We start from the raw sequence: 24802 nt of genomic DNA, 5'->3' as shown, positions 1-24802 counted from the left end.
CATGAAACTCAAGAAGAACGAAGACCAAAATGTGGACACTTTGCCCCTTCTTAGAATTGGGAACAAAACACCCATGGAAGGAAGAGACAAAGTTTGGAGCTGAGACGAAAGGATGGACCATCTAGGGATTGCCATACATATCCATCCCATAATCAGCCTCCAAACACTGACACCATTGCATAGGCCAGCAAGATTTTGCTGAAAGGACCCTGATATAGCTGTCTCTTGTGAGGCTATGCCTGTGCCTGGCAAATACAGAAGTGGATGCTCACAGTCATCTATAGGATGGAACACAGGGTCCCCAATGGAGGAGCTAGAGAAAGTACCCAACGAGCTAAAGGGGTCTGCAACCCTAAAAGTAGAACAACAATATGAACTAAGCAGTACTCTCCTGGAGCTCATGTCTCTAGTTGCATATGTAGCAGAAGATGGCCTAGTTGGCCTTTATTGGCAAGAGAGGCCCTTTGGTCTTGCAAACTTTATATCCCTCAGTACAGGGGAACGCTGGGGCCAAGAAGTGGGAGTAGGTGGGTATGGGAGTGGGGGTTGTTAATGGGGGACTTTTAGTATAGTATTTGAAATGTAAATGAAGAAAGTATCTAATTAAAAAAATGTTTGTAAGAAACCTTTTATAACCCATTCCAGGATCCCACTATTCTGATACCAACAGCCACATGACTGGTCAGAAGAAAGCTGCCCACCAGTGTCCTTCCTAACACCAACTCAACAGATTCCACAGAATATTGCCTGTAAATTCAATAATGTACAAAATGTCCACATTGGGCTTTCCAGGGAATCAAGGTTGTTTCAATATTTGAACACTCATTAAAATACAACCCACCATCTCAATGGGTTGAGCCACAAAACCGCATAATTTAACTAACATGAAACAAAACAATGAAAAAAAAACCCACTATTTACGAGGTAAACTCTGAGCAAAATAGAAATTTTAGCAAGCAAGACAATTTTAGAAAGAAGGAAAGCAAAGGAAAATAGTTCCCAATTTGAGAGCATCTGTTAAGCTACAGCAATCAGGTTTGTGCAGTGCTGGCAAAGGCTGAGCTGACCAAGAGATCTGAGCACAGTGCAGGAGCAGTTCCACCTAAATAAAGAAGACTAATTACTGACAAAACAAAGCCAGTTTAATACAACAAGTCAGTCTTTCCAACAAAGTGCTGAAACAACATCTGTATCAATCACGAATGACCCGTGACTTCACATCTTAAAAATCCTAACTAAACGAGCCCTTATATGACACTGAAAACATGGTTTATAAAAAGAAGAACTTAGTGATTCAGCCCTAACAATGAAAATGTTTGTCCTGGGAAAAGTCTAGGCCAAGAGAATGAGAAGACAACATGAGGGCTGGAAAGTATTACTAAGGGTCAGGGGTGCTGCTCAGGGGTGGCATGGTGCTGAGACCCTGACCAATCCCCAGCATCAGAAAGGCATGATTTTACAACTGTTTATCTGTAATGTAGATGTAATAAAACAACTCAGAACAACAGCCGGTTCACTGAGGACAGACATAAGGAAACACCAAGCAGGTTCAGCTTCGTAGGTACTAAGGAAGGAAATACAAGTCAAACCACACTCACCATGAATACACACATTTAAGGTCAGAGAAGAGTAACAGTTATTGCAGGGCTCGGGGTATCAGTCAGTGACCAAGTACGACTGAGCATGTGCAAGAGCAAAGAAAACAGCAGCAGCACAGAAAACAACAAGACCAAGCAGCAAAGTGCTGCAGAGGAACTGCTCCTACAGCTGCCAGGTCACACAGCCACTCTGCTCAACAGTTTGCTGGCTTTTTACAATAGTAAGCATACTTAATATATGTTGCAAAAATTCTACCTCTGGACATTTATTCTACAGAACTGTAAGTGTGTTCTCAGCCTCCTGAATCCTGCTCATTAGTGTTCTGAGGCTTTACATAGTTCTACAAAGTAGACCTGATTCATGTAACAGGATGCATCTGGCACGTTGTCTATTGAAATATTATTCCAAAGAAGAGATAACAGATTGATGCTTAGTGAAAGGTGCCTAATATCAAATAGTTTCACAATAGATGGTTCTATTTTTATGACATTCCCCAAGGAGAGAAACTATAGTAGCAAGAGTCTGGACTATGACAGCCAGCGTGTAAGTGGGAGGAAGATGTCACCAGAGAGGAATCACACTTGTGAGTTTTACTGGTGTAACTTTGTACTGACTGTGTGTGTAAAGTGCATAGGGCTATACATCAACAATCAAAAAGTTAATTTTAAAAAGTGATTCTTGGGTTAGTGTTTAGAAAAACAAGAAACACTCAATTTTCTAATTATAGGTTCTAATTCTATAAATGGAAATGTCGAATTATAGTGTATCTAATTTAAAAAAGTTTCTTGACACCAATTGATAATTATATTCTGCAATAGATTTTATTTAATTAATAAATAAAAGTAAAATCAAACTTGTGTCCACATGTGTGATCTTAGCACTTGGGGAGACTGAGGTAGGAGAATGGTTACCAAGTTTGAGACCAGCCAGAACTATATGGTCAGTTTAGGGAGACTGTGGGTTGTATAATGAGACTCTGTTTCAAAAACATGAAACAAACAGCAAATGGAATGGAACCCAGAAAGCCTGTGGGTACTTTTAGACTAAGAAATAAGGAGGCCACAGGTAAGAGTGAAAGCCAGAAAGGAAGAAACACTACGTGCTTAAAAGACTACTAATAAATATATAACATACCTACACATGCAGGTTATTAATTTTTACCTTTACTTAAGGAAAACATCAGGAGTCTCAAATCTTAGTTGCTATAACACTAGGGTATTACGTACTAGAGTTGTCTAGAGTCTGAATGAGAATATATATGAAATGTTCAGCCTAATGCCTAGCATGCAGCAACTTCTCAGTAAGTTATGGCTGCTGTAATGGATCTTAAGAAGTCACAGAATTGTTTGGAGACTATTACCCTCACTATGGGTACAATTTGGAGATCATTGTCCAAAACATTGTGACCTCAAATTAATTCATTCAACTCTAAGAGCAGGGTCAAGTGGACTGACAGTTATAGGAATGATTTAGTTAACTATTCTATTCTCATGCTCATTATTTGAGAGTTTACAATGAACGTGAAATTCTGCTAGGTGTTAGAACCTGAAATTGCAAAGACCTTATTATTAATCTCAAGGAACAGTTTAAAGGAGAGAGTATTGTTAAATGAAAGAGACAGTTATTATTATAGGTGCTGCAACAGGATGCCATTGGACTGCATGACATTATATAACTACTTGTTTATTGCTATTGAAGTTGTCCCAAAGGGTTGACTTGACAGACACTGGCATCTGATACAGTTGAAATGGTGAATAACATCAGCTAAGCTCTGTTCATTTCCAGCCATCCATGTTTCTTTGCTATGCTTCCTTATTGTGAGCTAAAAGAGTTAAGATAAACTACCTGCCTATATACAAGCTGTTTACCACTTTTTAAAAAAAAAAACCACAGATTAAATAAAAAACCAGATTTCCCAATCCACATGAATGCCCTATGGCTGTGCGGAGGTTAACAGCATAAACCTCTAAATTCAGAACAGTTGGCTTCAAGTCCTGCACATACGACAGTGACTCTGAAAAAGAGTCCAATTTTATATCAATTCTTTCATCTACAAAGCAAGGATTTTACCTGTTTCACTATATGAAAGTCAGACACTGTTTAGAACATTGGCACACAGAACACAAAGCATACAATAACAGTACACTACAATTATTAATATTAATAGACTGGACAAGAAAAGAAAATCTTCAATTTAATAATCAAAACACATCTATAGAACGAAGAAAAATATTAAAAGAAGCAAGAGAAAAAAGTTAGGAAACACACAAAGGCAGACATATCAGAAGTATATCAGACTTCTCAACAGAGACTTTAAGAGGTAGAAGGGCCTCTTTCGGTCGGCACCAGCTTGGGGGCACCTTGGGTACAAACTTGGCAGATGGTCCCATGATCCTCAGAGGACTTTCCACGTCCCAGGCACCCTAGCATACCCAGGATCTTAGGATCACTGGTGAGTGGAATGCAACATCTGTTCCAAAACAATCGTGAGGGGCCTGTGACAGCAGGAGCAAGGACACAGGAGCCCTGCCTGACCAGCAGCTTGGGTTCCTTCTGGTCGGCACTGGATTACCTTAGTTTCGAATACAGCAGACAGCCCCATTGTCCTCAGAGGAGGTACTACTTCCAGGCAATGTAACACGCCCAGGATCTTAGGATTCCAGAATCCCAGGATCTCAGGATCTCAGAGGAAGCTTGACTGCCAAGAACTCTGACATACCCAGAATCTCGGGTTTACAGGAGCTCGGAATCACATGATCACAGAGAAAGCTGGACTCTGAGGAGTTCTGACACAACCAGGATTACAGGAAAGATAGGCTCCAATCAGATATATTGATGGCAGGGAGCACGTGAGGTAATCAGATGGCAGGAGGCAAGGATAAGAACAGAAGCAACAGAAACCAAGGTTACTTGGCATCATCAGAACTAAATTCTCCCACCATAGCAAATCCTGGATACATCATCATACCAGAAAAGCAAGATATGGATCTAAAGTCACTTCTCCTGATGATGATTGAGGACTATAAAGGAAATAAATAACTCCCTTAAAGAAATACAGGAGAACACATCCAAACAGGTGAAAGAATTCAACAAAATCATCCAGGATCTAAAAATGGAAGTAGAAACAATAAAGAAATCAAAAAGGGAGAGACCACTCTGGAAACAGAAAACCTAGGAAAGAAGTCAGGAGCCAGGGGTGCAAGCATAACCATCAGAATACAAGAGATAGAAGAGAGAATCTTAGGTGCAGAAGATACCATAGAAAACATTGACACAACAGTCAAAGAAAATGTGAAATACAAAAAGATCCTAACCCAAAACATCCAGGAAATCCAGGACACAAGGAGAAGACAAAGGCAGGAGGATTTCTGAGTTCCAGGCCAGCCTGGTCTACTGAGTGAGATTCAGGACAGGCAGGGCTATATAGAGAAACACTGTCTCCAAAAACAATCAATCAAACAAACAAATAACAACAACAACAACAAAAAATGAAACAAAACCCAAAAAGAAAAAATGAAAAAAAGGATAATAGGTATAGATGAGAAGATTTCCAACTTAAAGGGTCAGTAAGTATCTAAAATTTCCCCAACCTAAAGAAAGAGATTCCCATGAACATACAAGAAGCCTACAGAACTCCAAATAGTTTGGACCAGAAAAGAAATTCCTCCTGTCACATAATAATCAAAACACCAAATGCACAAAACAAAAAAAAGAATATATTAAAAGAAGTAAGGGAAAAGGTCAAGTAACATATACAGGCAGACCTATCAGAACTACACAGACTTCTCACCAGAGACTAGGAAAGCCAGAAGATCCAGGGCAGATATCATACAGAACCTAAGAGAATACAAATGCCAGCCCAGGCTACTCTACCCAGCAAAACTCTCAATTACCATAGATGGAGAAACCAAAATATTCCATGACAAAACCAAATTTACACAATATCTTTCCACAAATCCAGCCCTTCAAAGGATAATAAAGGGAAAACTCCAACACAAAGGGGGAAACTAAGCTCGAAAAAAGGCAACAAAGCAATCTTTCAACAAGTCTAAAGAAGATAGCCACTAGAACAGAATTCCAACTCTAAGAATAAAAATAATAGGAAGCAACAACACCTTTTCCTTAGTATCTCTTAATATCAATGAACTCAATCCCCCAATAAAAAGACATAGACTAACAGACTAGTTATATAAACAGGACTTAACTTTTCCCTGCATATCAGAAACCCACCTCAGGGACAAAGACAGACACTACCTTAGAATAAAAGACTGGAAAACAATTTTCCAAGNAAATGGTCCCAAGAAACAAGCTGGAGTAGCCATTTTACTATAAAATAAAATCGACTTTCAACCTACAGTTCTCAAAAAAGATAAGGAGGGACACTTCTTATTCATCAAAGGTAAATTTTACCAATATGAACTCTCAATTCTGAACATCTATGCTCCAAATGCAAGGGCATCCACATTCATTAAAGAAACTTTGCAAAAACTCAAAGCACACATTGCATCTCACACAATAATAGTGGAAGACTTCAACTCCCCACTCTCATCAATGGACAGATCCGGGAAACAGAAACTAAACAGAAACACATGGACACTAACAGAAGTTATGAAACAAATAGATTTAATAGATATCTACAGAACATTTTATCCTAAAACAAAAGAATATACCTTCTTCTCAGCATCTCATGGTACCTCCTCCAAAANTGACCATATAATTGGTCACAAAACAGGCCTCAACAGATACAAAAATATTGAAATTATCCCATGCATCCTATCAGATCACCACGAACTAAGGCTGATCTTCAATATCAGCATAAATAATAGAAAGCCAACATTCACGTAGAAACTGAACAACACTCTACTCAAATGATACCTTGGCCAAGGATGAAATAAAGAAAGAATTTAAAGACTTTTTAGAGTTCAATGAAAATGAAGGCACAACATACCCATACTTATGGGACACAATGAAGGCTATCCTAAGAGAAAAATTCATAGCCCTGAGTGCCTCCAAAAAGAAACTAGAGAAAGCATACACTAGCAGACTGACAGCACACTTAGAAGCTCTAGAACTAAAGGAAGCAAGTTCACCCAAGAGGAGTAGACGGCAGGAAATAATCAAACTCAGGACGAAATCAATCAAGTGGAAACAAAAAGAACTATACAAAGAATCAACCAAACCAGGAGCTGTTTTTTTGTTTGTTTGTTTGTTTGTTTGTTTTTTGAGAAAATCAACAAGATAGATAAACCCTTAGCTAGACAAGTAGAGGGTACATGTATCCTAATTAACAAAATCAGAAATGAAAATGGAGACATAACAACAGAACCTGAGGAAATCCAAAACATCATCAGATCCTACTACAAAAGCCTATACGCAACAAAACTGGAAAACTTGGATGAAATAGACAATTTTCTAGACAGATACCAGGTACCAAAGTTAAGTCAGGATCAGATTAATGATCTAAGCAGTAAGCAGTCTCATATTCCCTAAAGAAATAGAAGCAGTCATAAATAGTCTCCCAACCCCCCCCAAAAAAAAAAGCCCATTACCAGATGGGTTTAGTGCAGAGTTCTATCAGACCTTCAAAGAAGACCTAATTCCAATTCTCCTCAAACTATTCCACAAATAGAAACAGAAGGAATACTACCCATTTCCTTCTATGAAGCCACAATTACTCTGATACCTAAACCACACAAAGACCCAACAAAGAAAGAGAACTTCAGAACTTCAGAACAATTTCCCTTATGAATATTGATGAAAAAATACTCAATACAATTCTCAAAAACCAAATCCAAGAATACATCAAAATGATCATCTATAGTGATCAAGTAGGCTTCATCCCAGGGATGCAAAGATTGTTCACTATATGGAAATCCAACAACATAATCTACTATATAAACAAACTCAAAGACAAAAACCACATGATCATCTTGTTAGATGCTGAGAAAGCATTAGACCAAGTCCAACACCTGTTCATCATAAAAGTCTTGGAAAGATCAGGAATTCAAGGCCCATACCTAAACATAAGAAAAGCAATATGCAGCAAACCAGTAGCCAACATCAAACTAGATGGTGAGAAACTCGAAGCAATCCCACTAAAATCAGGGACTAGACCACTCTCTCCCTACCAATCTAGATGCTTTAGGCTCCTATCACCTCAGCTTTCCATTCTTGATGGAATGGCTGTACCTTGAACTCTGAGCTAGAATAAACCCTTTCTCCAATAAGTTGCTTTTGTCAGAGTAGTTTATCACAGCAACAGGAAAGAATCTATGGCATAGGTCATGAGCCAAGGAATACAAGTACCCTCTGGAGGCCAGAGTAGGACTGAGCCAGAAAGGAGATAAAGTCCTTTTACAACCAAACAGGAGGGCATTTCTGCCAACATCTCAGGGGAGAGAAATAAGAAAGGTCCTCACTGTGATCTTCCAGAGGAAGTATGTGTAGGCTTTATCCTGCCGAGACTGTAATGGCTTAAGGTAAGTGACTTGTATAATTTTGAGCCATCAAATGTGTGGTGATTTGTCCTGGAAGCATAGAAAACACACAAGGGATTAATACTGTTAGAGCAGGGAGACAGGAATGAGGAGAGGAGCCATTTGCTGCTGGCTACAGGAAAGGTTTTGGCTTTTCTCCATTTTGCTGCTTTAGTTTTTCCAGACATGGAATCTGAAAGCTAGTGATTCTTGGAGGCCATGGAAAATACAGAGGGCACTGGACATAGTAAATGCTCTCAAGATGTTTCTGTATGGATGGGCAAGGATGGGTGACCCAACCACCTACCCATTGCTAGCTCCCTTTATGAAAGGCATATTTAATGCATGTATTTCCTGTTGGATTTAGTAGAAAAAGAAGATGGAATGCTTTGGTACTATAGAGACTTGGCTTGACTCTTGGTCTTCCAGTTAGTTAATGATAAGAGTTATCATGCAGACCTATTGTAAGGATAGAATGAATTATGTACTGAGTAAAGTGATTGATGATACAGCTGTTCACAACACTCAGCATTGGAACTGAATATCCATACCTCATAGCCTTCCCAGTTCTTCAATGTTTTAGGTAAATGATGATGTGTTTCTTAAAATTCAGCCAGACCTGATACAAAGTCCTAAGGAAACTAAGAAAAGCTTGATTTATATTGACCCCCAATTTCAAGTCTTTTGAGATCGCCCTAAATGTAGAAGCAGATCAGGAAGAGTCAAAGGTCACAGGTCTGAGAACAATTGTTCCTCGAACATTATATGTATAAGCTGAATTGCTAGCTTTCAATATTCTCCTTCTATCCCATTAGTTTATTTTTTTAAAAAAAGTTGAAAATTTTACTTTTGTCAGAGAAACAGAACCTAAAAAACAGCATCTTATGCTTTATTTTGAGCAGCAAGTTTAAAGGCCTTTAGTTAGAAACTGTTTCGGGTTTTGTGTACCCTTTACTCAGCTTCCTGTCATCAGAGCCCATTAACAAGCACTATAGTAAATACGACATTACCATTACTCCAGAGCACGGCTAACCTGCAGGCTTCTATGACTTTTACAGGCTTCCTGGTTCAGAAACCACTTTAGTATCTTATGCTGCATTCAGATGTCCTGATCACAATCTACTCCAATATCTATAACTCAACCTTTTAGACTGTGACAAGTATCTTCAAGACTTGAAGCTATGTTTCTGACACTTTTGGAGAACACTGGACACTTATTTTATAGCATGCAGCAAGATCCACTTGAACCTCTCAAATGAGTATGTTGATACTTCACACTTTAAGAGAAAACTCCTGAGAAGCAGTGCTGTGCCCTGGCCCGTGCATCCCATGTGTGGCATGTCCCCATCTCTCATCATTGCTGATCCTAAGAGCTTGGTTACTTGGCTGGCTAAGATGTCTGCCAGCTTTCTTCAAACTACTTATGATGATGTGTTTCTTCATAATTAATTAGTAATGGAATAGAAGTTCTTTTAGATATGAAAATACCTTTTTCTTACTAATTTTTTTTTCAGTTTATCCCATTTTGGTTCTTGTTTGAAGCAATTATCAACATGGAATCTGCCTATTTTTTTACTTATTAATATGTAATTAGAATTCTACCACAAAGAGCTGGGCATTTCTCCCATCTTTATTTAGTGTTTCTATCCACATGGATGCATACATATTTCCAGTGTTATTATTTCCCTGCAAATATTGCTCTAGATCGAGTTTTGGAAACTCCTTTATATTGGATCCAAGTTCCTTTGATAAGTCTATTTATCATCCATTCAAATGAACACCAATGTATTTTCAGCAGAGCTGGGAAACATAGGTATAGTAATGCTTCAGCTGAGTTTTTGTATTTATTTTAACATTATTCTGGAACATAAGTTCATACTGATGATAATTATAATTCCAACTGACCATAGGCTTCATTTTATCCTCACTAAGAATTTGGCCCTTGCATTGACAAGAAACTAGAAATCCAGAAAACTTCACTGAGCAGCTGGCTTTCTCTAGTGTCTGTGAACACTTGTGCATCTTCTTTACCTTATCAGCAAAGCATACCGATCTCTTTAACACCGCAGTGTGATCGCATCATGTGCTCTAGAAATTAGGGTGACCTGAGACCTGCTGTAAGTGAAGAACACTCAGACAGTACAATAGGCAGCTCTGATCCAGGAGAAGAGCCTGCCTGTAGCAATGCTTGCTCCGCAGGGCAGATGCTAGTCTGTAAATCATGCTTCTTTTGTGGTGACTCAAATTCTGTTGATGTTTCAGAAACAAGGTGATTAGATCAGCTACGTCTAAACTGGTAGACTAACATTTCAAATTTCATAAGAATAGTTTTGCAGAGCCCCTAGTCAATTTAAGGATAGGAAGCCTCATTGCCTAAACTTTAGAAATAACCAACTGAATGAATCACAAGGTGTGCCCAGCCTTGCATTTAGAATTAGGAAGGGTTTGCTAAGGATTATGCCAGTGCTATATTGAGAAGTCTGGGCTGTCCTGGCTCAGTGGGTGGTGCTCACATCTGCACTGCACCTCTATCACACAGATACAGGAACTCTTGCCATGGCAAAGAAGGTGTAGTAATAAGAACAGCGCCCACACTGCTGTGGGTTAGGCTGCCAGTCACTGATGCTGACACTGATATTTCATGTGGCCACACTGTCTATCAAAGGGACTCAGATTTGTATTTTAAATGTGTTTTGGCTTTCAGTTGGGCAAGGCTGTCTATAGCATTGTGAAATAAACACAAATCTTTAATTTTTGAAATTAAGTGAGCATTCTCACTTTATACAGATTAGAAATATTTTATTACATAACTGTGGAATTACTTTGTTTCTAGAAATTTTACATCCTTGAGAATATTATCTATTATTATCTATAACATGGTACACAATAACAGTGGGTCAATAATAGTTACATAGGATGAATGTACAACTCTCTCTACATCCTGTGACTTACAAATTAACTGGAGGATTGTGTTGAATATATATTTTTAGGTAGCTTATATACTACAAATGAAAACTTAATCTATCTCTAGGCTGCCTTTGCTAATTTCATGTATCCATATTTGTAGTGTGTTTGCTCTAGTCTTCACATATAACTGAGGAAACTGCAGGAAGAGGACATGTAACTGCACAGCTCTCCACACCTCTTCTTTCTTATCTCCTTCACCATCTTTGTTATCTTGGTATTAGTCAAGGTTCTCATGAGGATTTATTAGAGCAAGTCCAACAATGGATGTCTATTGACAAAAAGTCCCAGAATCCAGTAGTTGTTCAGTCCATGAGGCTGGATATCTCAGCTGGTCTTCAGTACACACTGGAATCCCAAAGTAGGCTCTAGTGCTGGTGAAGGAATTGGCTCTCCATTGAGAGTGAGAACAAGCAGGCAGAGAACAAAAATCTTCTTTCTTCCATATTTTTTATGTAGGCTGACAGCAAGTGTGGGAAAGATTAAAGGTAAATCTTCCCAAAAGATCTGGATTCAAAGTGTTTCTTCTTGCTTCGAATGATTTAATTATGGAAAAAAAATCTCTCAAAGGAGTATTCTGCTGCTTGGGTTTTAGTTGATTCCAGATGTAGTCAAGTTGACAACCAAGAATAGCTACCACAGTCCTCTCTGTCCAGACATCTTCTTGTACTTGATGTAGGGAAGGTCCCTTTATCTGAAAATGCCTTTAGCTCCTAAGTTACTTTCTCTGGACCCAGAGCCTTATGCAAACAGTGGTCAGTATTTAAGAAGCGAGCTACACCCTGCTGGCCTTCAGAAAGGTTTCTAAGAGGCAGCTGTCACTCAGTCTGGCCTCTCCCTACAGCCACAGTCTCAAGTATTTGTCTCTGTCACTGTTCCTGTCTTGAGTTTTTGTAAGTTTGACTTTGCTGTTTTGTGATATAGGCTTCTCTGGGCTTATTCTATTCAGAGTATAGCTTTATATCTTTTATCAAATATTAGAACATTTAAGCCATTTCTTTGAACATTTTTCCAGCCCTGCCCTCTTTCTCCTCTTTTGCTGGAGAGCTGATGCCATAAACATCCAATCCAAAGGCACAGATACTCTCTCTTCTTCTCCCTGCTTTCCAGAAAGCTGAGCGGTTTGTCCTACCTACACTCTCAACTACTGTTTACTGTTCTTCCTTTGCTACTTTTTCTTATGTTCTAGTTGCCATATTTTCAATTATACTGCGTCATTTAGTTCTTTCTATCCTCCCTGCTTTGACTGGGTGGGGCTTTCTAGGTTTGGGTTACAGCCATGTTCATAACTGTTGATTGCTACTATGCTGACTAAATTTCTGGTCAGAATGTCTAACACTAGCGTCACTAAGTTCTGAGTGTCTACTGCTTTTGTATTCAAAGTCCCTTCCTAATGGTCACAAGTCATTTTTAAAGGAAACATGGATGCCTTTAGTCATCATTTAAGGAGACACACAGCAGCTCTCATTTAAGTAAGCAGCAGAGAGGCAAAGGAAAATGCCTTCCGGAACCCTCACTCAGCACTCAGCATCTATCTGTTCCCTGACAGGAAGAAGGCTCATCCTAACTGCAAAGCAGGGATGAACTCAGGCTCCCCACCCCCTGCACTCAGCTTCCTACATCACCCTGGGCAGGAAGGCTTCATTCCTGCCTCTGAGAGCTTCTACTGGAAACTTGTTTGAGTGAATGCTCTTATAATCTTGACTCTCCAGGAGGCTCCTCTGCCCTACTCAGCAGGATGGTGGAAAGCTTTGTAGTCACTTGCTTTTGTCTCTCACACTGTGGGAGGAGACTGAGAGGACTCTTCACTGAGGGTAGAAGACAGAGCTTCCTACTGAGGAAACTGTAGCTCTCTCTGTGCTATTTAGCTATAGTTGAACAGTTACTGTCCAAAGGTCTGCTGTCTCACAAGGCTGTTGCTTTCCTGAATATAGGCTGAGAGCTTGAGCCATTGTGTCATGTGCACACCTGCTGAGGTTTTGGATGCTGGCTTCCCTAGCACACCGTCTCGTCTAGGAGAGAGAAACAGTGAACAGAGAACCTAGGGACTCCACTGCACTGTCATTATCTGGCTTCTTTTGTATGTAGTGCACACACACACACACACACACACACACACACACACACACACACGCACGCACGCACATGGACACTAGTCCTTAGTAGGAGGAACAGGGAAAACGTCTATTCCATTCTTCTAGATGCAGAGATTGCTATAGTTTTTCAAAAATAGCTGATAATGATTATCTTACTTTACTAGGTCTGAGATATTTTATGCATGGGTTAATAATACTTAATATTTTTTAAGCGGCTGCATTCTATTCATGCTTTAAGGAAAGATAAACACTGCAGAGGTAGCTTTTGCATAGCTCATATTGTGTGTGTTACAAGGGTCACACAGAATGACATATAATTAAAGATGAATATAGCAATTTAAACAATGTCTAAACACTGCTATATAAAAATGACAAAGAACTAACGCTTTCAAAAGGAAAGGAAAACCAAAGAAAGGCAAATGTTTTTTTCTTGAGGTCAATGCTAAGTCAGAATTTTGAGGGAAACTGTCCTAAGGTATTGGTTATAGATACTTCTTGACCAAGTAGTGTGTACTGGGCATCAGTGGAGAGATACAGATCTCAGCACATCACAGTCCCTACCTTTCATAAGTTGTTTAGTGGAACAATCAAGAATCCAGTCCCAGAGCAGCTATGGACACTGACAGGTGACGCATGTCCACGGGACGAGGGAGTTCAGGTTTAAAAGTATGTGTCAGAAAAGGGAAAGAAGGTGCTCACTGCAGGCAGAGGGAGCAGGACACAGGAGAGTCAGAGGGGAAAGAAGAAGGAAGGACAACAGTGCTACAAGGTGGGCCGGTGGCTGTAAGGTGCTAGCATCTGCACTCAAATCCATAGGCAGCCAGGAGCTGCAGGGTGAGTTCTCATCTCTTCCAGGAAGATACCCATGCTCTGGGCAACAAGGCCCCCCACAAAACACAGCTCTCTTGTTTTTCAATTTCAAGCCATGTTCATAGTTGTTAAGGCATTTTTGCCACAGGGGCCACATCACTGTCATTTAAGTGCAGGTGTCTATGATCTTTTTGGAACAGTGAGAACTGATAGACAGGAAAATGCCATCCACTATATATGTCTACTTCTGATTTCCTTCTGTAAACTACAGATAAAAACATTTTATTTCTACCCAGATAATTTTTATGTGATAAGTTAATAACAAATACAAGCAATTAAACAAAAAATAAAAATACCCCAAAAAACCCCTAAGAAACAAAACAAAAAACCCAAACCACCCCTCACCCCTCCAAAAAACCCATAATCACTAGCAGCCAGGGTCTCTTTACTAACAAATAGGAAATTAATCATAAACTGGTCTCATATCCATTTTTGGTAACATTCTTCCAGAATGTGTAGGAAAACTGGTTAACTCTAGTACAACTGGATATTTAACATGATTTTCTATTATATTTATATTTGAAGACACAGACGGATCACAAAATAGTTGAATAAATGTATTAAAAAGTAGTGTCAGGGCCAGGCCGGGAGCTCAGTGCAGAAACTGGCACTCATGCATGATGCTGCAGGTTCAGTTCCCATCACTGTTAAACACAACACTCCACAGCCTAGCAACTAGTGACTTGACACAGCTGCACAAAAATAGTCTGTAAAAGAAAGCTAAAGCCAGGCCCCAACTCCATCCTTGGTTTCCTTCAGCAATTATTCTGGAAGACATGAAGGAACTAGTCATGATGAACGACAGGCTCAGCAAAACAAAGCAAAGATGGCTAAGATGATGCAGAAACAAACAGTGTACAAGTATGGGGACCTGGATTCAGACCCTCAGCTCCCATGTAAGAGCTACATGCTGTGGCCAATCTGCATCTAATCCCAGCATTCGATGGGCAAGGAGAAGTGGGCAGACTGGAAGGTCCCCAGCTCCCTGGTCAACCAGTCCACCACACCAGCAAGCTCTAGCTTTGGTGAGACACTGTCCCAAATGATAGGGTGGGGAGAGTAAAGGAAGATACCAGATACCCATCTCTGTCTTCCACATGCGTGCCACACATTTGTGTATCTGCACATACATGTGCACATATGCACCATCACATACATGAAAAATAAAAGAACAGAGCTATGGACCTTTGATTTCAACATGACTGAGGGTAATGAACACTGCCACTCATTTCCTTCAAATGTCAGTGACAGATGACAATGGGCTCCTCTCAAGCTCGTGCCTCTGACTCCAGATCACATCTTTCAAAACTTCCTATGAGTAAGTGCTCACTCTGAAAACCTACTGGGAACTCTGTACTTCTTGCCCTCTCTATTCTCTCTTCCTGATTGAACTATGGCTCTCGATCCGTCTCTACACTGCTGCCTTCTTTCCTACTTTCAGTACTATCCTGTCTGCACTCCTGAACCTCCCTCTTCGAATAAAAACAAAAGTGCTCCTAATGATTTTAAGATCTTCACATGTTACCACTCAGGCTTTATTGCCTTTAATCTCTTTCTGCTTCTTAGCCTCTGGATGTTCCTATCACAACAGACCAAAGATGACAGTGATACCCCAAGGCTATCTTGCATTGCTGATATGAAGTCACAGAAAGATACTTTATGTTATCTCCCAAACTCCATGTCCCTGCTCTAATTATAAGAAAAATCAGACTCAAAACAAGGATTCTCTACAAGATACCCGACGAGTTCACCTCAGCACTGTCAGTTGTGGGAAGAAAGGGGTGACTGAGCTGCTTTTCTCCAACAGAGGAGATGAAGGGCACAGAAACTACAGGCAAGGTGACACACACAAGGAGCCTGGAACATCAGTAAAACTTGAAAGTCTACAGGTACGTAAAACTCTTCTGTTTTCTGAGTGTGAAGGTCCTCACACACTGTGGTGTCCTCTCGTACCCCACCACTGAAGTCTGTGATTTTCCACTAGTCATGCACACCTAATCTTACTTCCTAGCTCTTACTGTATATGGGGATTACTATAAACCAGTTTACTATTTAGTTTATTTGTTTTACAGTATTGGGAATTAATCCTAGGGTCTCACAAGTCCTCTACCATTATGCCCAGTACCTTACTAGACTGTATTCAGAAAACTTGAAAGATTACTTTACTCATTACTCATTCTAATATCTATTTGTCTATAGATTCATTGTTAAGTGTACAACTGAATTGTTTATAAATGACAGCATTTTCCTCTCAAATCCCCACTTCTCCTGATCAACTTTCTAGTCTTCTTTAGTGGGAATGCCTCAACAGACAGCTGACTGAGTAATGACAACAGTCATCCTTAAATTGTTTTTAGGATGGTCACAGAGATGTGCTCTTGTCAGTAAGGAAGTGCTCACTATTCTCATGCTGTTTGCTTTTATGAAATCCAATAAAATTAACTAAATATATCCCTTTTTCTTAAGAGAGTATTTGATTACTCTGAAGTCTGTTACAGTGACAAATAAAAACTACCTCCAATGTTATCCTGATACAGCATTATACATATGCACACACACATTTTTTCTCATTTTGAACATTTGTAAAATTATTCAATTTTTATGCACATTTGCACATTTTATTGTATAGCTAATATTTAGTCTGGGATTTTGGCATCTGTATTTTGACTGAGTATTTTATTTGGTTCTAGATATGGCAGTATATTTAATAAAGTGGGTGATCATCTTTCACATACTTAACTTCAAAGTATTTGCCTAAGAATAGAATGTTTATGACCTTGGATATTTAATAGAACTCACTGATGATATGTCTATCAATGATGCTATAGGTTCCATTTAGGAAGCACATACTAACATATAGAAAACCTTACTGTTATTTGATGTTCAAGTCTATACACTTTAATGCATACAGAGGCTCATGTAAGGACATTAGCATCAGGATATAAAACAGTTCTGTCATTGTTTCATGTCCTGAGGGCTAGTCAACAATGATCATACTCTCTCCCAGGTCCTCATAAACAATGGTTTGTTATTTACTAAAAGGTTTCCCTATTAGAAATGTCAAATGCAATCATTACAAAATGTAACTTTGGAAACAGACTGCTTCCATTCAAGACAATGCTCTTGAGATCTGCCTGTGCCAATGGTTTGACCTTTATTATACCATAATGTTCCAGGCCACACAACAGTTTCTTTACCTTCCACCTGTGAAGGATGGTGGGTTTCTGATATTTAATTTAGCTGTCACCCTGATTTTCTGTGGAAGATGTGCTGGTATGCTGCTGAGCACTGTGGGGTGGTTTCCTCAGCTGGTTGATTTTCTACATAAATGACATAGCCCTGTTGAGAGTGCTATGTTGGAGGCCTATGCATTATTGTATTGTTGTTTCTTCCTTCAGGTCTATTCCTCACTTGAGATATTTGTTAATGTATTTTCCAAGTTTTAAAACTACTTTATTTATTTAGTGAGTGTGCATTTGCACATGTGCCACAGATTGTGTGGAAATTAGAAGACATTCTCTGGAGTTGGTCTCTTAAGTTCTGTGGCTTGACCTTAGGGTCAGGCCATCTTGCTGACTGTACCAGCACATTTTTGCAAATGTGATCTATCATTAAGTGGTGACTCTGTCTGTGGTAACAGTGTCTCATTCACGTTCTCTAATTCTTAACACCACTCTTTGAGCCCCTGTCCTCAGAGATAAGGGGAGTCTTTTGTAGTTGGAATTTAAAAAGTCAGTATAGTCACCCTGTGACTTCTGATCAGAGTTGATCTCAGGCGCATGGAATCACTGATAGACGATGCTATTTCTTTGACCACTTCTGTGGTTCCTTTGTTCCTTCTGTCTGTTGTTTGGTGTTTTCATCCTGACAGTATTTTGATGTTTTGTTTCATATATCTTTTCTAAGTTTTTTCTTTGTGGGTACCATATTATAATGTTTGGGGAAATTTTTATGTCTTTGTTTATAAAGGATAGTTTTGCTGGGTATAGTATCTTGACTGGTAGTGCTTCTCTTTCAGTACTCATGGTATATTATCACAGTTTATCCTTGACTTTTTAAAAAAAGTTTCTGCTTAGAAATTTTACAGACTTGTTTAGTAGTTTCCCTTATGTGTAAGTGAGTCATTTTTCTTTTGGAGCTATCAGCATTTTTGCTGTGTTTGGCTTCTGTTTTGACAGCTAGGTCTCTTGGCACTGTGCTCTGTTCACTGAGGGGCAAATGCAGCAGGGTGTGTGTATTCTTCCCTCTGTCTGCCTGGAATCATAACTGGGTTGTACTTGGATGGGTTATCAGCTCTGAAAAACTCTTGAATTTTCCTGCTTCAGATGTTACTGTTGTATATTCTCTAATTCCCTGGAATTCACAAATATATCAGACTACAGTGTCTCCTAACCTCTTCTATATATGTCTGTTTAAATTTCACATTGTGTGTAATTTTCTCTACCTTATTTATTCTTTAGGTCTGTTAAACTTGCTGTTAAATTCATTTGGGGTTCTTACCACCTAATTATTATAATTTTGGAAATTATATTGTTTTTAACATATTGCATTTACTAAATTTGAATTTAGATAATTTTGTACATGTATGCAATACATACATACACTACTGTCACCCCAATTCTCTAACATTCCTATTAATCTTCCCTCCTGCCTACAAATCCCTCTTTCACATTTCTGTCTATTCATTCTATTCTGTGGCCACTGAGATCAACCAGGGCTAATTGTATGGCCATGAGTTTGGAGCTCATAATTTATTATATTTGTAGTTAATTTCCAAATTGTTTTTTTTAAACAAGACAGAGCATTTTATAATCAAAATAATATGAGTTAGATTTTTGCTTCTTTACTTTCTTTTTTGTTGTTGTTCTTTCTGATGTTCTTGTCTGTTTACCAAATTACTGGGAGATTTCTGTAGCATTAGGATAAAGGGTGTGCTTAATAGCTACAGATTCTTGTAATGCCTATACTTTAAATTCAAACATGGCTTAAGATGCTTTAGGTTGCAACTCAGCAGTGTGAACTGGGGCTTCAATGAATACACAGGAGTGAGTATGGGAGCCACTTCTCAGAGAGTCCTGCACTTCCCGGATGCCTGGCCAAGTTTAATTTGCTAACTTTGGCAGGCACAGAGACAGTATGGGTGCTTGTTTTCAGTTAATGGTTATACTAAAGATACCCCCATAATACATATTTGTTCCAGATATTTGCATACTGGATTATTTTATTACATTGAGATATCATTTATTACTTTATAAATTTATTGTTAATTTAGATATTCCAATATGAAATGAAAGATAAATACAAGCATTTCAACAATACGAAGAAAGCTCAGCTGGGTTTAGAAAGTTCTATTAAACTCCATGTATTTTAGGTACTCTGCAAACTATCAAAACAACATTATTCTGATTCAAAATCTACTTTAAAAAGCAAGTAAGACATCTAATATTGGCTAATATACAAGTAATTTTACTGTTTATTTAAAACTTTTACCCAGTTTGTCTTTTTGTTTAGTACAAAGCACAGAGAAGAAGACTTTATAAGGAGCTTCACTCACCGTTGTCTTGCCAGCAGTTCTTGGCACCGCCCCCCCTGTCACTGCCTCCTGGTAACACTGTCTGGTCTGCTGGCAATTCATCATCTGGCATGCCACCTTCACAGTCAGCTGCATCTGTAATACTTTCTTCTTCCACAATATGGAGTTTGTCTTCATCATCGGAATCTGAATTTGCTTCTACCACAGTATTATAATTTGTAACTGCAATACAAAGGAATGGATAGTTAAAATGCAAATTAACATAAAAACAGATTTAATAGTTGTAAGACCATAATTGGTAAGCAACTCACTTGGTAACACATCTAGATCCAGATGGTCAACAGTGACAAACATCAGTGTCCACACTTATTGAAAACTCACATAATGTATAAATGCTTTGCAAATATTAATACATTTAGTTCTTATAATTAAAAAAAAAACCTATAACACAGAGCTCTCCAGATACTGCTTATATTCCGATTCTACATGTAAGAAAGCCAGGAAGAGAGAGGGTAGTATCTCTGGCCTGCAGCCAGCCAGTCACGGAGCCAGGATTGGGAACCCAACAGTCTATGTTCTGTGCTCTCAAATTATGTTACACATACTCTTCATCTGTACTGAGCTCATTGTGAACAATGCTGCCATGTACAATTAGGCTTCAAGTCTTTACAGGGGCCATCTTTCCTAATAAAAATACATCATCATGAAAGTTACTCCAAGAAATATACACTGTGCAGCCATATGCAGTGCATATTAATCCCACAGTGACTTTGGAACATTTCAACTAATTTGGTCAAATTTGTATGTTATAAAATATCTAATGAATTTTAATGAACTTAATATCAGAATTATGAACAGTTGCTTTGAACAATTTCTATACTTTGTAGAGCCTGTGAGATATAGCTGACAATGAGACATTTTAAGCAATCTAGTACAAGTGAGGTTGCCCTTTGAAGTGTACATGGATCATGCTGGTGGCATGATTGGTACCTAACAGGATCAAGTAACTGAAAGACCTTGTTTCAACTATTTGCACAAAGATCACTATTTGTCACATTTGAGAGGAAGGGAAGAAAAGATTTCAGTCCATAATTCTTCTGAGTTACTGCTCATTATTCTTCTCCTTGACTCTTAGTCAGCTAGTCATTATTGACAGAGAGCAACCACCCAAATGCTTAGATGACAGGCATCCATAGCCCTCTCCCCAATAAGCACATGTGCACACTTGTGGGTGTGTGCTCCATACACCATACTAAACTATCCAGATGTACACATGCTACTGATAACATGAAGATAAAACTGAAAGCATAGATAGGTGCTTTTAAAGGTGAGAGAATTTTTTTTTTTTTTTTTGGTTTTTCGAGACAGGCTTTGTAGGCTGTGGGAAGACCCCAGACAAAGTACTTAAGGTATTGTGCACTTATATCAGGAATTTTTTCATATTTTGAATATAAAGAAATAATTATTATGTTAATATTTTAGCATAAATACATTTATCTAGATCTTTTCCTAAGAACAAATGGTTTTCTCTCATTATAAAATACATGCCCATCTTATTAAAACTCAAAATAAGGAAAAGCACCCATTTCCCCTCAATATACATTATAAAGGTTGAAAAAACAGCCAAGTATATTGCTTCAATGCACTGGGCATGCATGATACTGATTGTTATCACATCCTTTATCCTAGTCAACTATAATAAAGATCCTATATTGCTTGTCCCTGATATATACTATAGACACACACACACACACACACACACACACACACACACAGCACCATAAGCTACTGTTTGGCTAGTTGAGAATTTTCCATGTATATGTACCTGAAACCCAATTTTCCCCTGGTGCTGGCCAAACAGCATTCCATTGTGCAGGTACAATTTTTACCCTAGTTTTTGAGAAAATTCGTTTCCAGTGGCTAACATCAAAATAGCGCTTCTTTGCTGGTGTGGTCTTGCTATGAATCATCCCCAAGGGCCTGTGGACTGAAAGGCTAGACATTGGTGGCATTCATTTGAAAGCTCTGGATATGGCTGGAGGGGATAGGTCATTCCTCATGTCTTCTTGTGCGCTTGGCTTCCTGTACATCAGAAAGGGTAGAACACTGCAGATGCTGCTGCTGCTGCTGCTGCTGCTGCTGCTGCTGCTGCTGCTGCTGCTGCTGCTGGACTGTTTGCTTAGATCCACAAGGCCAACCAGTAACTGAGTATTCCAAAATACTGAGTCAAACGTTTTTCCTCCTTAAAGTAGTTTTTGTCAGGGATGTTGCCAAAGTGACACAAAAGCATGCAGATATAACAGATTTATCACAGTTTGTGGGTCAGGAGTAAACTGCTTGGTAGATAGTGTTCATATGTCACTCTTCAAAGTGACTTTTTACCATTGCTGAGCTATTACCTGAGAATGTCTGTTCAATATATCAATAAGAAAAGTTTTCTTTAATATAGATGGAAGCATGGGGGAGCTCTGTGAGAAGCCAAAGCATATAGCTGGGCCAAACTGTATACTATATACAACTTTAGACAAGCAGAATGAACAGTGTGAGAAGGTAGGAAGGTGATTCTCAAAACTGGCCCATGGCTCTCATGATGGGCACCTAACCAATAGTAAGGTGCAGCCACGTATATGCATGTGCAGAATGGAGGCTTGGCAAATGACAAACCATCCTATTAACTTTCATTTTGACTATCAAGGCTTCCTTATCAGTAACCTTCAACATGGCTTGTTTGAGGCATTTCATAGCTAGCTAAACCAGCTGGCTTTGACTAAGGCTCAACGAGTTCTCAATTCCAATAATCCCTGGCTATTCAGGAGAGATGAGTCAACTGCAGATCTCCCACTATGCTTGTGCACAATGTGCGCATACACACTGACAACTCAGTTCCTACGACTTGTGAAGGGAAGTGTTGGCACATTTTGGGGAATCCAAGTTGGCCACTGGGTCAGAGTGGTGCTGTTCTTATTCTGATGAAGTAGCACTGTACTTAGTAGCACTGTACTTAGTAGCACTGTACTTAGTAGTACTGTACTTAGCATTGTCATACTTAGACTTGTTAGCTGTGGGTGCTTTGGGTAACGTTTGATTATATATTTAATGCATTATAAACAGAGTGCTTTATACTTAGAAATGTCTTCTAAATTTGGCTTTAGAGCCCAAGTGCATTATATTTTAATATTTGTTTTCATAACTTCTATTTTTCAGACTCCCTTTTTACCTACACTGCAGGGTGTTCCAAAAATCATCTATCACTTTCTATGGCTTTCCTGTTCTCCATTTTGATCTGCCATTGTGATATGAAATATATGCTGAACAGCCAAAACAAAAACAACATACATGTAAAATTACAGAGCATAATTTGATATGTAGCATAAAACTAGAAAAACACCTCAGGCACTCAGGCAAGAGAAATCAAGTTTCTCCATTTTCTGGATCTGCCCTTTTAGACCATGGGGACTTGTACAGAGCATTTCCTTAAAGCACCACTGAAGTACACAGGCCATTGCAGAGTCCAGAGACCAAAGGAGAGGCCAGCATTTCAGTCTTCTGCGCATCGAATCTCTTTTTAATCTTTGATCAAAGTAACATACAGCTTGGTGAAAGGAACATTTCTTTTATACTTCTGTGTGACACAGATGCAAAACAGTCACTTACAGCCTCACTTCATGAACTGTGTTAATAGTGGTGTCTCCAAAGACCTGATAGCAGTAAAGGGTTCTGAACCCAGAGCAACCACAAACATGCTTTACAGTGGAATGGAGAGTGAGTCCAAGGTGCTGTGGAAAGCTCTTGCGCAAGCCTGTCATGACTCGCACACAGTATTTGTTCTAGATATACAACAGCAAGCACACATTGCACACAATGTGGACAAAGCCCCTCAGCTCAATTTTGAGACTAATGACCATTCAGAGTATCACATTGTTTCTTGCCCATACAGAAACAAAATACTTTTATTACTCCTCAGCATGTAAGCACCACTCTAGTATCATCTTTGGATCGTGCTGAGCTATTTGATTTTTAAAACTGCCATTTGAGTTGCTGATTTGAGTTCATGATATAAATGGTAAATGATCTTTGGCTTGAGATAGAACAGAATTCCCGATGGTTTCTGAAAGAGCTGCAAATGTACTTCCTCTGTTTCGTACCATGTGTTTCTGTGACACAGCATTACAGAATATACAATGATACAAATCAAAATGATGATGCAGTCAGGAAAGCACCGAGGTGCCCCAGGACCAAACATTCAGCTCAGATTTCATGAGAAAAGAATCAAGAACACCAAGCTCATCAGTAAGTTAGTCTTTAGTAAGTTAGAAAACTGTATGTATGCCAAGGAATTATTTTTAAATACACCCTTTGTGATTTGTCTTCCGAAAGTCCTCAGTTTGTATACCTAATGAGGTGGCTTAAACAAAATGTCCCCATAGGCTCAGCATTGAACATGTGGTTACCAGTTGGTAGCACTGTTTGGAAAGCTTACGGGGAGGTGCAGTCTTGCTGGAGGAAGTATATTCTTGTATACTGGTTTTGAGAGTTAAAATTTTGTTCCACTTCCTGTTTGCGCTCTCTGCTTGCAATAAGAGATGTGAGCCCTCAGCTTCCTGCTCCAGCTACCAGGCCCATTTGCAGCCATGTCTCCCACCATTATGGACTGGCATCTCTGCAACTGGAAGTGAAAATAACCTCTTCTTTCTCTAGGTTGCCTTTGGCTTTGGTGTTTTACCTCAGCAATAGAAAAGTAGGAAAATTACGTAGGTTATATGTTAAATTCTATGGTTATATACCAGGGTCATGCAAAAATATCCTGAATAAAAAGGGTCATGAATGGAATCCTTTATGAAGCCTTTGTGTACAGGTTTATTAGTAAGTCAATACAAACATACCACGTGTATGATCAAGTTGGGGCAATGACTATGCCTATACCCTCAAGTGTTATCACCTCCATGTGTTTGAAAACCTCATAACTTGTTTCTAACTGTGGTAGACTAGGGCTGGCTTACAGTGCTACAGGGCAATATAGTTACTTCCTCCTCTCTAAGCATATTTTAGACTCTAGATCACCATTATGAGAGGTATATTTTCATTTCCAGGTGATCATTCTGGTCCTGAATTTAATTAAAACAATATATATTAAGAAAGCAAAGATAAAAGAAAAGACAGTTTTTCAAAGGTTTTTTTTATAGTTGATTGATTAAGTTTTATTTTTTTTTATTTTTAATATTTTTTATTACATATTTTCCTCAATTACATTTCCAATGCTATCC

The 24802-nt window shown here is 38.9% G+C and overlaps 1 protein-coding gene across 9 annotated transcripts in view; it reads right to left on the bottom strand.

Annotated features, from left to right (window-relative positions):
- Zeb1 (zinc finger E-box binding homeobox 1) overlaps positions 1–24802 on the bottom strand; it is a 177298-nt gene that overhangs the window by 44035 nt on the left and 108461 nt on the right. For all 9 annotated transcript variants that reach the window (XM_029471837.1, XM_021150623.2, XM_029471835.1 and 6 more), the window contains one exon: positions 19560–19760. In XM_029471837.1, the coding sequence (XP_029327697.1) occupies positions 19560–19650 (91 nt within the window). In that variant the 5' untranslated portion in view covers positions 19651–19760. The remainder of the gene's footprint in view (positions 1–19559; positions 19761–24802) is intronic.

Source organism: Mus caroli, chromosome 18, assembly GCF_900094665.2.
Source record: "Mus caroli chromosome 18, CAROLI_EIJ_v1.1, whole genome shotgun sequence".
Taxonomy (NCBI): domain Eukaryota; kingdom Metazoa; phylum Chordata; class Mammalia; order Rodentia; family Muridae; genus Mus; species Mus caroli.
The sequence above is the reverse complement of the archived record's forward strand: the minus strand, read 5'-3'. Positions and strand labels throughout refer to the sequence as shown.